Genomic DNA, 17,390 nt, shown 5'->3' with positions numbered 1-17,390 from the left:
TCTCCACGCGCTTCGCCGGAGCCGATCTTGGCCCGGTGTCCCGGGGGCGGCGCCGGCGGGGGCGCCTCACCCCTGCCGGCGGCGGTAATGCCGCTGCCTTTGCCGCCCTTGCGGCCGGACGGGCAGCTGGCAGCGGCTGGAACCAGAGCCGGAGCGTGCTCGCCGCTGGCCGGGACGCCGCCCTGGCCTGCGCTTGGCTCCCGCGGCGGCCGCAGGGCGCCGGGGTCCGGCGCGGCATGAGGTGGAGGTTGCGCGCCGGCGAGCGCCCAGCTCTTCGGCCCCCAGGGCCCCCGCGGGCCCTAGCGCGTCGCGTGAACAGGCTGCGGCCCCGGCGCCCACGCTAGCCCGGCGCAGGCACGAGACGCCGCGGCCGGGAGAAGGAGGCGCAGGCCCGCCGAGCGATCGCGGGCGGCGGGACCCTGAGTTCCGGGCGCCGTCCTGGGCGGATACCTGGAGCCGCGGGCAACCCCGGTGTGCTGCAGTTAACTGCCCCTCTCCGCAGGGCGCCGCGGCGCGCAGCCTGCGCCTCTCCCCACCTGCAGCCCCTCCTCCCGCCGCTGCCTGGCGGAGGGAACGCGAGTCCTCGCCCTTCCTCTGCCTCTCCAGGTTCTCTGGTCCTCGGGACCCCCACCCGGACTCTCCTCTTCCTCCACCCTTCCCCTTAGCCCTCCCGCGCCTCTCCTCCCCGGCTCCCTGGCCTCCCATTCATTCCGTGCGCTTCCTCCCCTTTTCTCCTTCTCGCTCGGGTCCTTTTCCCAGAGCCTCTCTGCACGGAACCCTCGGTATTCTCGGGGTTCATAGCACATTCATGGAAGTTTAGGGCCTGGACGGTGGCCCCGAATCCGGCCTGAGAGCGCAGCCCGAGCTGCAGGCTGGGAAGAGGAAGATGTCTGTGCTCAGGCGAATGATGCGGGTCTCCAATCGCTCCCTCCTCGCCTTCATCTTCTTCTTCTCCCTGTCCTCGTCTTGTCTTTACTTCATCTATGTGGCTCCGGGCATCGGTAAGTACCGGGACACACCCTCACCTCCCACGGTCACAACCGAGAAAATGCCCAACGTTAAGGATGTTACTTGTGGGATTTGGAGGCTGTGTAAACGGGGGCCCCCAGAAAGCATTGTATTTGCACTGTTATTTCAGACGTGTCAAACTGCCTGCGGGCATGGCTTTGCTACGTGAATTTTGTTAATATATGTTTAAATAACTTAAAACATTGCATTAAATGGACATAGTAGGTGTAGGTGTGATGGCCCAGGATGCTCTGGACGCGTTCTGAAGTGTTCATAACCCGCTTTATCCATTTAATATCAAATCTTAAGCTGAATGGTAGTTTTATTCAAACATCCTCAGATATTATAACTGGTTGTAAAATTATAATGGAGAAACCGGCAGCAGGGAATGTGATCGAGGTCAAGAGTGTACCTATTCTAGTGTTCTAGGTCACTTTTTTAGAATGGGGTCAATGAACATTTGTGATATACTTCAGGAATTTTTAGGGTCTGACTTGTCTTGTAAAAAACAGTGCTCCATTATTTGGTATGCGTGCATCTGCTTTTCAAGGGCAGGTTGCCTCAGCTACCTGTTAGGAAGACTTCGAAGATAAAATAGTGATTAAAATAATTATGTAAGGCAATTTGTAGTTTAAAATTTTAAACTTCTGTTTAGCATTTTAGGCCTTTGGTCTGAAATACAGAACTGGCTTCTTTCTTAATTCCTCATCCCCACTTCTGTTGGCAAACCACCAACCTGGAATTATTCTAATGAATGAATAATAAGAATTTCACATAGATATGAAAATACATCGTTATTTTCAAAACTTTTCTGAATTTTCCTTGGTTATTGTGTTTTTAATGTTAAATTGTTAGTAACAGTGTGCATCTCCTACCATTTTTCGTTAGACACTAAATTGGTTAAAAATGTGATACTATTACAGAGTGAAAACACCTGCAGAATTTTGAGATGGAATTCTTATCTGGGCATCATCTTGGGTGTAATAGATATTGTTATGAATTGTTTGAGAGAAGGGAGAAGCAAGCCTCATCCAGACTGTTTGACTTCTTAAAGAAAAATCACTATGTGACTTTTTCTTTATTAAGGTTTTAGATTGAAGTAAGAAATATACACTCAGAACCAGGTGAGGTGGTGCAAGCCTGTAATCACAGTGACATGGGAGGCCCAGGCCAGAGGATCACAAGTTCCAGGCCAGCCTCAGCAACTTAGCAAGGCCTTAAGCAATTTAGTGAGACCTGTCTCAACATAAAAAAACAAAAAGCACTGGGGATAGAGCTTAGTGGCAAAGCACCTCTGGGTTAATCCCTAGTACCAAAAAAAAAAAAAATATATATATATATATATATATATATATATACACTCAGATGATGATGCTTGAGAAGATAAATTGCTGACACTTGATGTATCTCAAAATAGAAATTTTAGGGTAGAGTTTGTAGAAGCATGGATATTTTAATATTATTTTCCATAGATACAGTTTCTTTGTACAATAGCAACAGCAAACAACACCTCCTTGAAGCCTGTAATACTGATAGTAGTTCATATTTTAGCCTGAATTACATCTTGGAGCCAAACTCTCTTATGGCTAAAATATATGTGTGTAGGAATACCTTTTATTGGTCCCAAATATTAAGTTTCAAATCTCTTCTATTAAGAAGCCCCTATTCATCTTACCATATTGGCTAGTTTGGTAGATGTCAGTCTTTCCTATCACTCAGTTGGCTTGATGTTATCCAACATGTTCAGCAAAGACTTTCCTTAAGGTTTGTTATTTATTTATTTTTGCCATTTTGGAAGTCTATACATTAACTCCTAATTCTATGGCCTTTTTTTTTCTTTTACTTTCTCATGTAACTTCTTAGAATTTGGATATCCCAGTGGGATGTTATTTTACTAGACATTTAACTTTGATTTTGGAGAAGGGTTTTTTGGATTTTTTTCCCCCTTTTGGTTTGCTCTTAGATAACAATGTTCTTACTTTGTATTTAACTTGTTACTTTGTATTTAACTTGTTAAAGTCATATTACTCAAAAAGTTAACTGAAGAACTAGGTGTGGTGGCCCATGCCTGTGATCCCCAGTGATTCAGGAGGCTGAGGCAGGAGGATTTCAAGTTCGAGGCCAGCCTCAGCAATTTGATGAGACTGAGCAACTTAGCAAGACTCTGTCTCAAAATAAAAAGGACTTGAGATGTGGCTCAGTGGTAAAGCACCCTTGGGTTCAGTTCATCAGAGGGGGGTGGCGAGTGGGGGAAGAAAAGTTAACCAAAGGAAATCAGAATTCCAACTTTTATTTGATGTCATCCATTTGTTTTTAATTTTTTGGTTGGTGTGTTAATATACTATCTGCAGATTCTTAAAATTCAATTGATGTGAAATACTAATATATCTTTTATATCTGAGAGTTTAATGTTTCCCATAGAACAATCATTAATATCATAAAAATTTGGGCAATTTTCTTGCAAGCAGTTAGGTTGACATAATTTAAACTACTGTCTTGAATTTTATTTAAAAAACAACAAAAACCCATTAAAGCTAGTAAGAAAAGTAACTTAACCAAGCTTATAAAATACCATAAATTTGTTAAACTGACTCTGGTTCAAAATCCTGTGCCATTTAGCAACAAACAAAAACAAAAAAGGAAAGCAACCCCCTTCCCCCACCAAAACCCACAAAACCTTCCTACTTATCTGTATATCTTTTAAGTATTGGGAAACAGTTTTGCAAAATTCAGATATTTTGCTTGAATGTTCAACTTCTTATCATTGGCAACAAATGTTGTCTTTTTTTTTTTTTTTTTAAGTGTCAGGATCCGTTTCTTCATATTTGAGGAAATATAGGTCAGACACACAAGTCTAATCATGGTGTGTCTGTTGTTCCCACAAGTAAACATGATGTCCCATGAAAAATGTGGCTAGTTGAGTTCACAGTGCGACAATCCATTCTCTGCACACACGCTTTGGGTTGAGACAGCCATAGTACTTTGTTAGGCAGCAGAAGTACGTTACTGTGCTCCCCATTCTGTCCTGGATTTCTTAGCGTTTTCATTAGACCTATAGAAATTTCTTCATGAAATGCATCGTATTTTAGCCTGAATTGCCTCTTGGGGGCTAAATTTTCTTAAGACTGAGATATATGTTGTAGAACTCTTTATTGGTTTTAAATAAATGTTTCAAATCTTTTCTGTTAAGCTGTCCTTGTTAATCCTACCACGTCAACCTTCTTGGTAGGTGTCAGTTACATTATGTCAACATCTGTGTTTGCCAGGTGCCCTTCTCAGACAGGACTTTTCATTTTAGTTACTCTTCTTTGATCTCCTTTGCCTGTGTTCCTGTCTCCCCTCCTTTCTCCATTGTGAGCTGATACACTACCTGATTGTAGTGTGCTGGTTGCAGATGGCATACTCTGTTTAGTTTCCACTGATTGTCAATGTTGCTTAGCATTTTCTGGGCTATTTGGGTCTTAATGTACAATGAGTTCCATAGAACTTTAAGCTCATTGTTTTAGGAATAACTTGAGACTTTTTTCCCCCCTGACATTTCTGATTCATTCAGGAAACACAAGGATAGTCTTTAACTCTAGTGCTAAGGGTAACTTAAGGGAGATGTAGGCACCTTCCCCCTGGCCACCCCATAAGAAGTCCACAGACACACTGCCCTGCACCACCCAGGAGAGGTGGGAGCCATGAATTGTTTTTCATCCTATGTTGGCCTTTGTGCATGATTGCAAAGAGATGAGTGCAGTTTCCCTCCAAGGTTTTTACCTGGTGGGATTGAGACTAGAATAGGAAGCTATTTCTAGTATAACTTCCAACATAATCCAGTTATTTCCCTGCTGTCATATCAGAGGAGAAGATGAACTAGCTTAAAAAATCCATTCAACAAATACAAATGGAGCACCTGAGAAAAGCTAGGCATTGAGATACCAAAGATAGATGGCAGAAGCAGTCATCAATGAGGATGAGCCTGGGGAAGGAGCTACAGCAAGTCCTTGGAAAGCATGTGGTAGAGAGTGAGCACTGGTTAAGTATTTCAGCTAGTGGTTGGAGTGGGCCATCACTAGGACTTTTTCCAGACTGAGCAAAGGGTTTCTGGTCAGAATGAACAGCATGAGTAAGCTTCCAGAAAGTGGGAGTACTCTAGTTCCATCTGGCTACAACTCAGGGTGTGGGGTGGTAGATGGGTCAGATTGGGAAAGGTTTCTGGGCTCACACAGCTTTATCTAAGCTGTCTGTTATTAAGAAAGAAATCAGTGGGCCTGTAATCAGTGAGGCAATATCAAGGGGGAGACTGAATAATTTCCCTGGGAGTGGGAATTTCATAGTTCATTGACTCACTAGCATCCCTGACTTTTCCTAGACTAGTGAGAGGCTGTTTGGTATTTTGGGTAGTGGTGGAATCTAACTGGGCCACTTTGGTCTGAATTCCTGTGGGCCATTTTGAGGAATTACCTACCAAGTGTTAGGTTATTTGGGCCACCCCGGGGTTTGTATCTTACTGGGAGTGGTGGAGTTGGTGGTCCTGGGTGGTAGGGTGCAGGCATATGTATTCTGGGAGAGGTGGCTTAGTCAGGTCCTTGCTCAAAGCCCCCTTGACCTTTTTCTTTTTCTTTTTCCCTTTCAGTGCTGGGGATCAAATCCAGGGCCTTTTGCATTGCTGGACAGGTGTTACATGTCAAAAAACTACACCTTCAATCCTCACCTGTCATTTTGATTGAGCTTTTCTTTGGGCTTCTCAGAAAGTTGCTATTTGCCCTGCAGGTTTCTTATCATAGCCCTTTAGTCTCCTGGCCCTGGCTAGACAAGCCTGGCTCTCTCTGTTCTTAAGCTGTTTTATTATTTTTATTTGTTTTGTTTTGTATAAGGCAGTAGGGTATATTTTGATATATTATACATACATGGAGTGTAACTTAGGATCTCATTCTTATGGTTGTACGTGATGTGGAGTTTCACTGGTTGTGTATTCATATATGAGCATATATGAGGAAAGTTATGTCCGGTTTCTACTGTCTTTCCTGTTCCCATCCTCCTCCCTTCCCTTTCATTCCCCTTGTGTAATCCAGTGAACTTCTATTCTTCCCAATGCCCCTCCCCTTATTATGTGTTAGCATCCACATATCAGAGAGAACACTCAGCCTTTGGTTTTTCGGAATTGGCTTATTTCATTTAACATGATAGTCTTCAGTTCCATCCATTTACCAGCAATTGCCATAATTTCATTCTTCTTTATGGGGTGAATAATATTCCATTGTGTATATTTTCTTTATCCATTCATCTGTTGAGGGCACCTAGGTTGGTTTTATTGCTTCGCTATTGTGAATTGAGCTGCTATAAATAATAACGTGGCCGTGTCACTGTATATACTTATTTTAAGTCCTTTGGATTTATACTAGGGGTCAAATGGTGATTCCATTCCAAGTTTTCTGAAGAATCTTCATACTGCTTTCTAGAGTGTTTGCACCAATTTGCAGCTCTACTAGCAGTATATGAGTGAACCTTTACCCCCTCATTTATGTGGGGAAACATTTATTGTTAACTTGTATTTTTTTGGGGGGGTACTGGGGATTGAACTCAGGGGTACTCGACCACTGAACCACATCCCCAGCCCTATTTTGTATTTTATTTAGAGAGAGGGTCTCACTGAGTTGCTTAGTACCTTGCTAAATTGCTGAGGCTGGCTTTGGACTCTTGATCCTTCTGCCTCAGCCTTCCAATTACATGCGTGTGCCACCTCTCCTGGCTGCTACTTGTATTCTTGATAATTGTCATTCTGACTGGAGTGAGATGGAATATCAGTGTAGTTTTAATTTACATTTCTCTAATTGCTAGAGTTGTTGAACATTTTTTTAAAAAAATATATTTGTGGACTATTTATGTTTCTTCTTCTGTGAGTGCCTGTTCAGTTCCTTTGCCTATTTATTGATTGAGTTATTTGTTTTTTTTTTTGTTGTTGTTGTTGTTGTTGCTTTTTGGTGTTAAGTTTTTTTAGTTCTTTGTATATCCTGGAGATTAATTTGAGCTATTTTGGTCTGTGTTGCATTGCAAAAGCTCTTTGGGTTTTTCCTCACCAGGTGCTCTGACCTGCATTGCTCTTTCATGGGGTTCTTCTGCATTAGGCCATGGTGTTGGTCATATTTATTCTCTGGGCCTCCCGACTGGCCTCACATCCCATGCTGTTTTGTGCTGTGAGTAACTGAAGTTTTGAAAAGGGAAATAATGCAATCTTTATTTCAGAGTAATAGTTCTAGCATGAAAGATGGGGTATAGAGGACAGAGCCAGGGACAGGAACAGCAGATGAGAAGTTATTGCAGTTGGTCAAGCAATAGAAGGTTAGATCTGGATCAGACTTGATAGTTGTCCCAGGAAGAACTAAGTATGTGAATAGTGCAGTTGAAGAAAAGGAAGTGGCTTCAAGATGATGCTCAGATTCTAACTTAGACAACCAGGTAACTAGTATGCGGGAGTGTAGAAAGACATGTTTTGATTGGGCTGTTTTGATTTTAGAGAGATTGAGTTGGGGTGCCTGTGGGACATCCAGGAAGGATTTGTCAGTAGGTAGGCAGATGGAAGTATGGGCGTGGAGCCCAGAAGAGAGATTGCAGTGTCTTTAGTCCATGGGTGGGTGACATTTATCTATTTCTCCCCCAGCACACCTGAGTAATAAACTCACTACTGCAAGTGGAAGTGACTCACTAAGTTAGTTACTCTTCAACATGGAATCATAGGTGCTAAATCAGAATATGGAGGAGGCCCAAGTGTAGTATGGAAGTATCCCAGGAGATGCTGCTAGCTTTTTTTATTCTCCTGTTTTGTGAGAAAGGAGTCGGGGCTGGGGAGGTAACTCAGTGTTAGAGCCCTTACCTAGCATGTGCAAAGCCCTGGGTTTGATTCCCCACCACCACAAAAACAAAGGATCCAGTCCACACTCAAGGGGACTGGAGGCCCTTTTAGAGATGGCCTTCCACATTCAGATTACTGTTCTTGAGTAACGCTTGTAACCCAGCTCTGTAGTGTCAGTGTAAATTAATCCAAATCCTATGGTCTTGGGGGAAATTAGGAAAATTTATAGACTCATTGAAATCTGGCACTGCTAAATACCGTTTAGCACCTTAGTCTTTTATGAATAATATGAGATCTAGTAAGCATTGTGGCAGAAAGAAGTAGTAATATGTTTATCTGCAGCAGCGTCTATCATTTCTCCCTTTTCTTGTTTGCTAAAGAGAAGGATAGCCACATCTGGGGATACCTTTAAAGGGAAACTCCTAACCTAGCTTTGTAGTCTTTGTATATGATAGGTATTTGTGTTAGTCAACTTTTTGTTACTGGGACCAAAATACCCGAGGAGGGAAACCTTATTTTGGTTATAGTTCCAGAAGTTTAGTCTGTGGTTAGCCGAGTTCATTATATTTTAGCCCAAGATGAGGCAGGATGTTATGGCCGAAAGCCATGGTGAAGAAGTGCTGCTGTGTTCATGGCTGACCAGGAAGCAGAGAGGAAAGCCAGGAAGGGACTACAGGGAAGATAAACCCTTCCCGGGCATGCCCCAAGTGACCCACCAGCTCCAGCAGTGCCCCGGCAGCCTGCAGTTCATTCCCCCAGTTCATTCACAATAGGATGAACTGATTAGGTTACAGCTCTCACAGTGCAATCATTTCACCTCTGAATATTCCTGTATCAGTGCAGGAACTTTGGAGGGGACACCTCATCTTTACAACATAACAGGAATCCAAACGCCGTTTGGAATTTGGTTTGGAAGAAAATGCATTTATTTTCCTTTTGAGGCAGTGTTATAATATGGTGGTTAATTTCCTACCCTTCCAAGCCTTATTTGAGGTGGTATGCTTTAATGAGCATCTTTCCCAAGTCCCAGAAATCTTGGTTCTGATTCATTTTTAACATAATCATCCTGGCAGAAGCCTGTTTATCATTGGATGTGCTACAAGGCTTCTCGGGGGCACTAGTACTTTTAGGCTTCATGCTCTGGTGGTTCCAGCTGTGACGACTACATTCCTCATCACAGTCCCTGTTTTTGCTTCTCTCTGCAAGGGCCAAGGCCATGAGAATCCTGGACACAGAGGCATTGGTGTTTCCAGTGCCAGAGTTGTAGATAGAGAAGCCCCAGGAGCAAAACCCCAAAGGTAGCCAGCGCTTTGTATGGTAGTGCTATAGCCAGTAGGGCTAGCTTTTGTGTGAAGAAAGAAGGAAAAACAGACTCTCTGGGTACTTGCCCAAAGTCTCACCCAGCTTGGTGGAAGAGCTGAAATGTACCCTTTAGTATTCTGGATTCCCCTGTTCCTGAGTTGAAAGAACTGACGTATTCTGCTCTGGAAAATTGAACATTTGGAGAAAACATGAACTCTATTTGAAGGGATAATCATGATGAAACTTTCCTTACATGGCCTCAGGAGAGTGACTGCTTTTAGGATTATTGTTAAGAAACACGGACATGCACACTAATTACTAACGGACCTGAACTCAGTGTAATAAGAGGCCTTGTGAGTCCACCTGTCCCTTGCATGTTTTCAAGTGAGGGTAAATGACCACCCGTTAGGGCTGGCGAGGATGCTTTGCTTGAGACAGGACAGATCACCAACATGGCTTCAGCTCTGTGCTGTGTTGACTGTGTGCCCTTCATTCCATGCACCCGTGGCCTCCCAGCCACCTGTCCCTTCTCCTCCCACATGGGCCTTCCTGGACTCCTCTTTCCTTTCAAGCCTGCATTTCCTGTTTGTGTTGGGCCAAAACTGTGGAGGTGGGTGGGAAGTCCAAGGGCAGAGTCCTAAGAGACTCCTTGGCTCCTAGGTTGCATCTGGGTGTTCCTCAGGCTCTGAGTGTTTACAGTTTTGTCCTGGCGCCTTGGACCTGCCTGGCTTTTGTCACCATTGCCTGAGCTGGCAGTTGGCCCATTTGAGCAGAGCAGTCTGTCCTGTGGATTCGTTCCTCTCTTTCCTTTCTCTGCTTGCTCCCTCTTGTTATTTTTAATTTGTGGACAGTGCTGTGATTTAATATTTAAAAGACTTTTTCCTTCCATTTCTGACTTTTGTCAGGATAATAAGGAGAATAATGTGCAAGTAATAAATGTGATTTAAATTGGAGATCAGGTCAATTGAATGTTGAAAGCAGACGTTTCTGAAGATACTTACAATGCTATTAACATGCCTTTCGAAAACTAAGCATTTCCTCTACTTGTAACAAGGTATTTTTACCTAATTTCTTGCCTCACTAGGGAGTGAAAGGGAGCATCCCAGTTTTACTCTTTTCTAGATATAAATTATACTTAATGGGACCATTCAGTGTGTTATATTTCATGGTCACATTCCCGTGGGCATACATGCTTTTGGTCATAGAAAAAAGTTGTCAGAGTTTGGTGTAAGCTACAACAAAACCCTGGTTAGTTGAAATGGGAGTTCGCTTGTCAGTAGTCATGTTTTTTGGCTTTGTGGCCCAGTAAAATGTTTAGGAAGGTAAACTTAGTAATGTTAAATCTTAAATTTATTAATTCACCTTTTTTTCCCCTTCTCTGGGAGTATAACAAATAGGACCTTCTGCTTGGATCTTTGTTTTGTAGGTTAATTAGTTGAGTTAGTAAAAGTTTTTGTCTCCACCAAATCCTTGTTGTTGTATGTTTATTAAGGACGCAGATGGACTCTCCAGGATCTGAATGAATTGTGCATGCCTCAGAAAGCTGTGCAAAGGAGGATGCATAAGTTTAACTAATATAGAAGGAAAAATTCCTGTTTGGCTTATTACAAATGTTATTAACTATGTTTAGAGAATTACTATGAACAGTGATTTTTTTTTCAAATATTAATGTGCTTAAGCCATAGTTAGGGTGGTCTGCTTTAATAACCTCATTTCCCAGGAATTCCACCAGAGATTCTGAGTGCAGTTCTGATTTATTTTTGAATGTGTCTCAGGTAATTCTTCAGTCTTGGAACTATGTTTCTGAAAAACACCCCAAATGGTGGTGGTGGTGGGGAAATTAAGTGCTAGCTTGGTTTACTTTTCTCAATTGAGCATCCTCATGCCATTTGGTCTTTTATAGAGAGAATCTTACATTTTGAAAACCAGGTTAACTTGTTCTAAGATAGGAGTAGCTATAAATCATGGTGAGGGTTTTTTCTTCCAGAAGGGAAAAGGACAGATAAATTGCTTAAGATAGCTAGAATCTTGTGCTTCCTTATGAGACGGCAGTGAGTAGGGGTTTGGATTATAGGTTGATCCTAAATGTGTTATCTAGTGTTTATGATTATTAGAAAGATATGTTGTAATTCATTTGAAACGATTAATAAAGTTCTCAAAGTGTATAGCATTACAGGTTAACCCAGTGGAAGTAATTTCTTCATAACATTTCCCAGTATTTGGCTAGAAAATTCTTTTTTTTAGTATCTTTATGAGAGTTTTTGCTATATAACTGTATCAAGTTTGTTACTATAACATATCATGATTAAAATAGTCTGTCTTGTTTTTAAACCTTTTTATGTATTTGAGGTTTGTTAATGTTAGTGTGAGTTTACTAAAATCATATTATATATATGGTCTTTTGATAATTAAATTAATCTGGTGGTGGGGCATACTTATAGTGCCAGCTGCTTGGAAGGCTGAACCAGGAGGATCTCTTCAGCCCAGGCCACTCTGGACAACATAGTGAGACTGGGTCTCAAGAAAGGAAAAAAAAAAAAAAAGACCAAAAAAAAAAAAAAAAAAGAAGAAGAAAGAAAATTACAATTTCTAATTAGAAGGCAGTTTCAAGTTTGAGTCACAGAAGAGAAATTGGACTTTTCTTTTGAATCTGGAGACTGAGGTAGAGAATTATAAGGTGCCTTGTTTACTGATTCAAAAATGGGCTCTGGATTTGGAAATCTTTGAAGTTAATTTCCTGTCCAGCATCCCCTTCTCTGCTTCTTGTTTTTCTTTCATGACTAAGTAGGGTGAAATTCTAAAAGGCGTTTTATAATCATGAAAACACCAGGAGATTGGGGATAGTTGTAAAACATAATTCAAATAGTTCTCACTTTATTTTTTTTTCTTATATCAATAGAATTCCCAAGTGGGTAGGGAGATTTGTTTCACATTCATCTTCTTTACTCTGAAACTACTGATTTTGAACAATTTTATAATGTTTCCTAGGCATGTTTACTTATGGTTTGTTTTTTTTCGGTCTGTAATGTGGTTGGTTTCCTGATTAGATTTTTAAAAATCTGTTTAATTGCCTACACGTTGCCTTCTCTGATTCCCCATTTCCTCCTGATTGTGTTTTTTTTTCCCAATGTGGTTCATTAACTCTCTTGGGCTCCCATAAAACTTTAAAGAAGCCGCACATTATTTTATATGAGTACCACAGTGAATCAACAGAAGGGCTCATAGGTATCTTGAGTGTTTTCAAACCACTGGATTCTGGGTCTACTTTTTGAATTATCAACTATGTACAGAGTAGGCTGAACTCATGATCTGTTGCAAAGGAACTTCTGATGTTTTAGGCAGTCTGTGCCTCTTAGGATCTTGACTGTTTCGGCAGGAATCCACAGGACCCCTTACTTCCTAGCTCTTCTTGGTAAATAGTAGACATTCAATAAATATCTGTTGGGTGAACTCCTCTCCAGCCTCAGCATCTGTAATGTAAGGCCATTGGAACAATCCATTTTTATATGAGAATGTTTAACCATGATCAGTATTCAGGCGCAGATAATCTTCAGACAATTTAAAACTGTCAACTGCAAAATGAAGGGATAGAGACCTGTTGTCTAATTTTTAGTGTCTACAGCAGCAAAGTTTGAGCTGTTGGCTAAGATTTGAAATAGGTCTGTACTGTTTGTGATCATCGTTATTTATTATCTGCCTGATAAAATAGAACTCTGAACACAGCTCATGACTTCTTTGCAAGGTGGAGAGGAGGACAGTATAGGCTGGTAGTTGTACAACAGATGATCTTGAGTCAAAACCTGACTTGTATTGGAATGACAATGGTCAGATAGTCTCTGTTTAAATAGTACTTTGACATAAAAGGAGTTGTTTGTTTAATAGCCTGGAACAATGTCAAAGTTTTTTTGTTTTTTTTTTTTTTTAATCTAAGCAATACCTTAGTCCTAGGCAAAGTATAAACAGCATTTCATATTTAGTCTGGTCTAATCCTGGGGCTTATACCACTATCAGTAGAGGTAATAATCTTTTCCTTTACCAACATGGATGAGTAATGTCTGGGGATTTATTGAACATGCCCCTGAATGTAGAAAGAAGATAACTTTTCAGCATATGAACCATATGAAGAAGATTGCTGATGTCTGTAGGAAATAGTAAGGGGTAAAGACACAAGGTATTTTGCTTTTTTAAATGTTACTTATTTATATTTTCAGTAGTTAAACTGGCAACTCTGTTTCTCTCCTATAACTTTTTAAAAAAATATTTATTTAGTTTTAGGTGAACACAATAACTTTATTTTTTTATTTTTATGTGGTGCTGAGGATCGAACCCAGTGCCTCATGCATGCTAGACATGCACTCTACCACTGAGCAACATCCCCTGCCCTCTCCTATAACTTTTAAATGTCTCTTCTGGCTTTCTCCTGCTCATATTAATTGAAGTCTGATTTATTCCTCATATTGTCACTTCCCTCATGACTTTTTACATTACAGGTTTCTCTTTCTCCTTGTCTTTCCATGTCCTTTGTGACTTTGAACCTTTGCTTCTTCTAGCTCACTCCCTCCCCTCCCCCCATTCAGATCTGTGCTTAAATCCTGAGTTTCTGATTCTACTTGTATAATTTACTTTTGAGTTTTTTCTTTTCATCATATCTATCAAAGGATGGTGGTATCAGTTTCCCAGGTCTGCTAAGCTCCTTGCCACACAGTGAGTGGCTTAAAACAGTCCAAGTTTACTTTCTCACAGTTGTGGAGGCTGGAAGTCTGAAATGAAGGCTGGTAGGATGTTTACTCAGGCAGCTCTTGGAGTGAACTTTCTTGCCTTTTCTAGGGTCACATGCTGGTCTGCTTGCATGGGTGTGGCCACATTGCAGTGTTCTACTCTGTCTTAACTTTGCCTTTCATGTGCATGTGCCTTTGTGTGTGAAAAATCCTCTTCTCCCTTTCTCTTGTAAGAGCAATTGCCTCGGATTTAGGGCTCACCCAGATAATCCAGAATGATCTCTTCATCTCAAAATCCTTAACTGGAATACATCTGCTAGGACTTTTATCCAAATGTGGTAACATTCACAGGTTCTGGGAATTAGGATGTGGACTATCCTTTTAGAGACTCCCATTCACCCTGCTACAGGCAGTTACAAGAACTACATGAAATGTAATTATGGGTATATGAACATATATTTAGTTACAGTCTTTAGCTCAAGTCCTGACCAAAGTTGGTACTCAGTAAATGCTAATTCATTTCCTTCTCTTTAGAATCCTATGCCCTCCATTGTCCTGCATCTGCATGACATGTCCGACAGTTTGTCCTCCATGCACAGTGTTCCTGCTCTTGTATCCCCCACTGACAGGGAATCTTCTACCTTTACTCCATTCGGCTGTGCCCTGGTTGTCCGCATAGCTGTGGCCTGACCTCCCTGCAACTCTCCAGCTGTATAATTTTGTAAAATAATGTTTACAAGACACACAATAATGCACAGATGTTCTCACTAGCATTCCTTGCTTAGGCCGGTATCGTTTCTGGAAGTTTGTTTTTTCACCCTTGGCTCAGTTCTGCTACTCTGTGGTGGCCTTTGTGTGGTTTGATGTAGGACAAATATAAGGTATTTATATCACTGGTAACAAATGTCATATGCAGTTTTGAGTAAAAAAAAAAAAAAAAAAAAAAGTCCAGGGCTGGGGATGCCTCACATGCACAAGGCCCTGGGTTCAATCCCTAGCACCACACACATACAAAAAAAAAAAAAAAAAAAAAAAGTCCAGGTGCTGTCAATCAGTTGTTGTTTATGATCTGTTTGATGCCCTTCCCCACCTCGTTCAGTTGAACTTTAGATCCTGGTTTAGGTAGAATTATTAACGTTAGTTTGATTTTTTAAAATCAAAAGTTTTCTTACATTTTTGAATGGCTGTTATTTTAGTTTTCTTATTTCTCTTTGTCTCTCTCTTTTTTTTTCATGTCCATTCAAGTGGAAAAATATAATAAAATTTCGTGATATTTATAGCCTAGTATAATAAAATCAACTCTAAACAAGTAAAATCTGATTATAGGACTGCTTTCTAGTAAGTGGGTAGATGTATTCTTAAAAAATGATTGCGGTAAAGCTTATGTAAAACCTGGATGTTTCTGTTTATCCTTTATGGGTTGTAGGTGAAAGAAAAAAATCACTCTGCTTCTCTCCTCATTTTATTTCACGCTGTGTTGCTGTGTTATTTGTAGTTGGACAAGTTCACATTTACATAAAAATGGGAAGAGAGGTAGTAAATGTCATGTTTTTCTCATCTCCCTGCCACCTGGAGAGAGTAGAGCAGAGCCCAGAAAGTTAGTTGAGCTTCTTAGCTTTTTCATTCAGCATTCATTTTCTGAAGAGTGTCATTACTGTGCTCAGTGACAACTTCTCTTAACATTGGAAGAATCACTAAGTGACCCTTGCTAAGTCTTGATTTTGCCCAGGGATGAGCTTCTGCCTCTTGTCTTGAGTGGAGTTCTGACTCCCTGGCTTTGTGACTCCAGAATTGAGAGTGGAAGAGGCTTTGGAGGGCACCTGGTGCAGGGGTGACTCTGTAAAAGTAAGGAAACTGGGCTCCAGTGAGTGTCCCAGGCAGGTACTAAAGTAGCAGAATGTGGACCAGCAGGGGATCTGGGTTTATAGTTCCCTGGGTTTATAGTTACCCATTTCACCCCAGGAGGAAACTGAGGGCCTGTTTTTAAAGCACTTTTTACAAAGAACTAAGGCGACAAATTATAAAAAATATACATTAATTTTTTTAAGCTCATCTATTTTCACGATCGTGGTAGGTATATTTGTGATGGAAAGGGAAGTAATTAACTCTTGGACAGAAATTACCAAAATAGATATTGATTTTAGAACAGCCCTCTCTCCCAAACGCATGAAGAATATACAGGATCCATTGCAAGATCTTCATGTATACTGAATGTTATGATTTGTGGTATATTCATCATTAAGTAAAGAATCCTTATATTTGTTGAATTTTTGGTTTGAGGGAATTAATGTAGAATTAGAAAAAGAAAGTTTTATAACTTGGTTTGAGAATTTAAAACAAGGTAACTTTTTGAAATAACTTTATGCATTTAATAATAGAAAATAATTTTGATAAAGAGTTTGTTGTGGTATTTCAGTTTGTTCATTTAGTCTATTTGGTAGATGGATATTGCTGTTTTGATTTTTTCATTTTTAATAAATCTGTTTTTGTACTTTTAAAAAGTAGGCAATAGTCATCTTACATTTCTTATTTCCTTTGGGCATGATAATGGAGTCAATCTTTGTTTATTGGCTAATTCTGAATATTATTAAATAAGCTTATCATGTTAATGACATCCCCCCTCCTTTTTTTTTTTTTTTTTTTTTTTTGTAGCCAACACATACCTCTTTATGGTACAAGCTCGAGGTATAATGTTGAGAGAAAATGTGAAAACAATAGGACATATGATCAGGCTGTACACAAATAAAAACGCCACCCTCAATGGCACAGGTAAGACAACTTCCTCTCAGCTTTGCTTGGCTTCTGCTTCTTACCCTTATAGGCATAGAACATTTGACCAGATCTTTGAAACTCTAATTTTGCCTCCCAGTGACTCCCTGTTAGAGATGAAGACTTCTCCTACTAAGTGCACTGGTAGGTTAATTTATTGTGCAAATCAGGTCTGTTCCATATTTTAGGATATATAAAGCTTTGGTTTCAAGGGTGATGGGATTTGGTGTAAAGATACTTAAAAGTTCACTCCTGCAAACATAAACTATACAGAACAGCTTCTGCTTTTTCAGTTCATCTATTGTATTTAAATTAACCACAAAGAATAATTTATTCATCTCAATGAGCCGTGCTACTGTTTATATCTATTCTTATTTCTAAAATGTTTTTCCAACTACTTTGGCCCCATACTTAGTTGTTTTACATTATAGGATATTCTTAACTTTATGACCTTTTTCAAGGGCTAGAGGAGAAGTTTTATAAAGTTGGAAATCAGTAGTTGCTCTTTTCAAAATGTTATCTGGAAGTAGAATCTGCATTAGAGTCACAAAAAGTTAAGATCCAATAGGCTAAGCTAATAATGATTTGGTGCTGTGAACATGAATGTGGTGTGAATGGGTTTCCTACTGTGGAAGAGGTCTTACCGCAGTGTCTCCCAAGTATTGTAGGTGCTACTTTAAAGGGATTCATGGGATTGATTGTCAGTTGTTGTATGCTCTGTGTTCTCATTTTAAATAATTGAAAATAAAGATTTA

General features: G+C 40.5%; 1 protein-coding gene across 1 annotated transcript in view; it reads left to right on the top strand.

Annotated features, from left to right (window-relative positions):
- The first annotated feature begins 867 nt into the window (after positions 1-867).
- B4GALT6 (beta-1,4-galactosyltransferase 6) overlaps positions 868-17,390 on the top strand; it is a 57,166-nt gene continuing 40,643 nt past the window's right edge. Inside the window, exons 1-2 of the mRNA XM_081263626.1 lie at positions 868-1,001; positions 16,519-16,635. Of these exons, the coding sequence (XP_081119752.1) occupies positions 887-1,001; positions 16,519-16,635 (232 nt within the window). The 5' untranslated portion in view covers positions 868-886. The remainder of the gene's footprint in view (positions 1,002-16,518; positions 16,636-17,390) is intronic.

This window comes from Spermophilus citellus (assembly GCF_964194105.1).
Source record: "Spermophilus citellus genome assembly, chromosome: 12".
In the NCBI taxonomy this organism is placed as follows: domain Eukaryota; kingdom Metazoa; phylum Chordata; class Mammalia; order Rodentia; family Sciuridae; genus Spermophilus; species Spermophilus citellus.
Note: the sequence above shows the minus strand (reverse complement) of the source record. Positions and strands in the feature narration are given on the sequence as shown.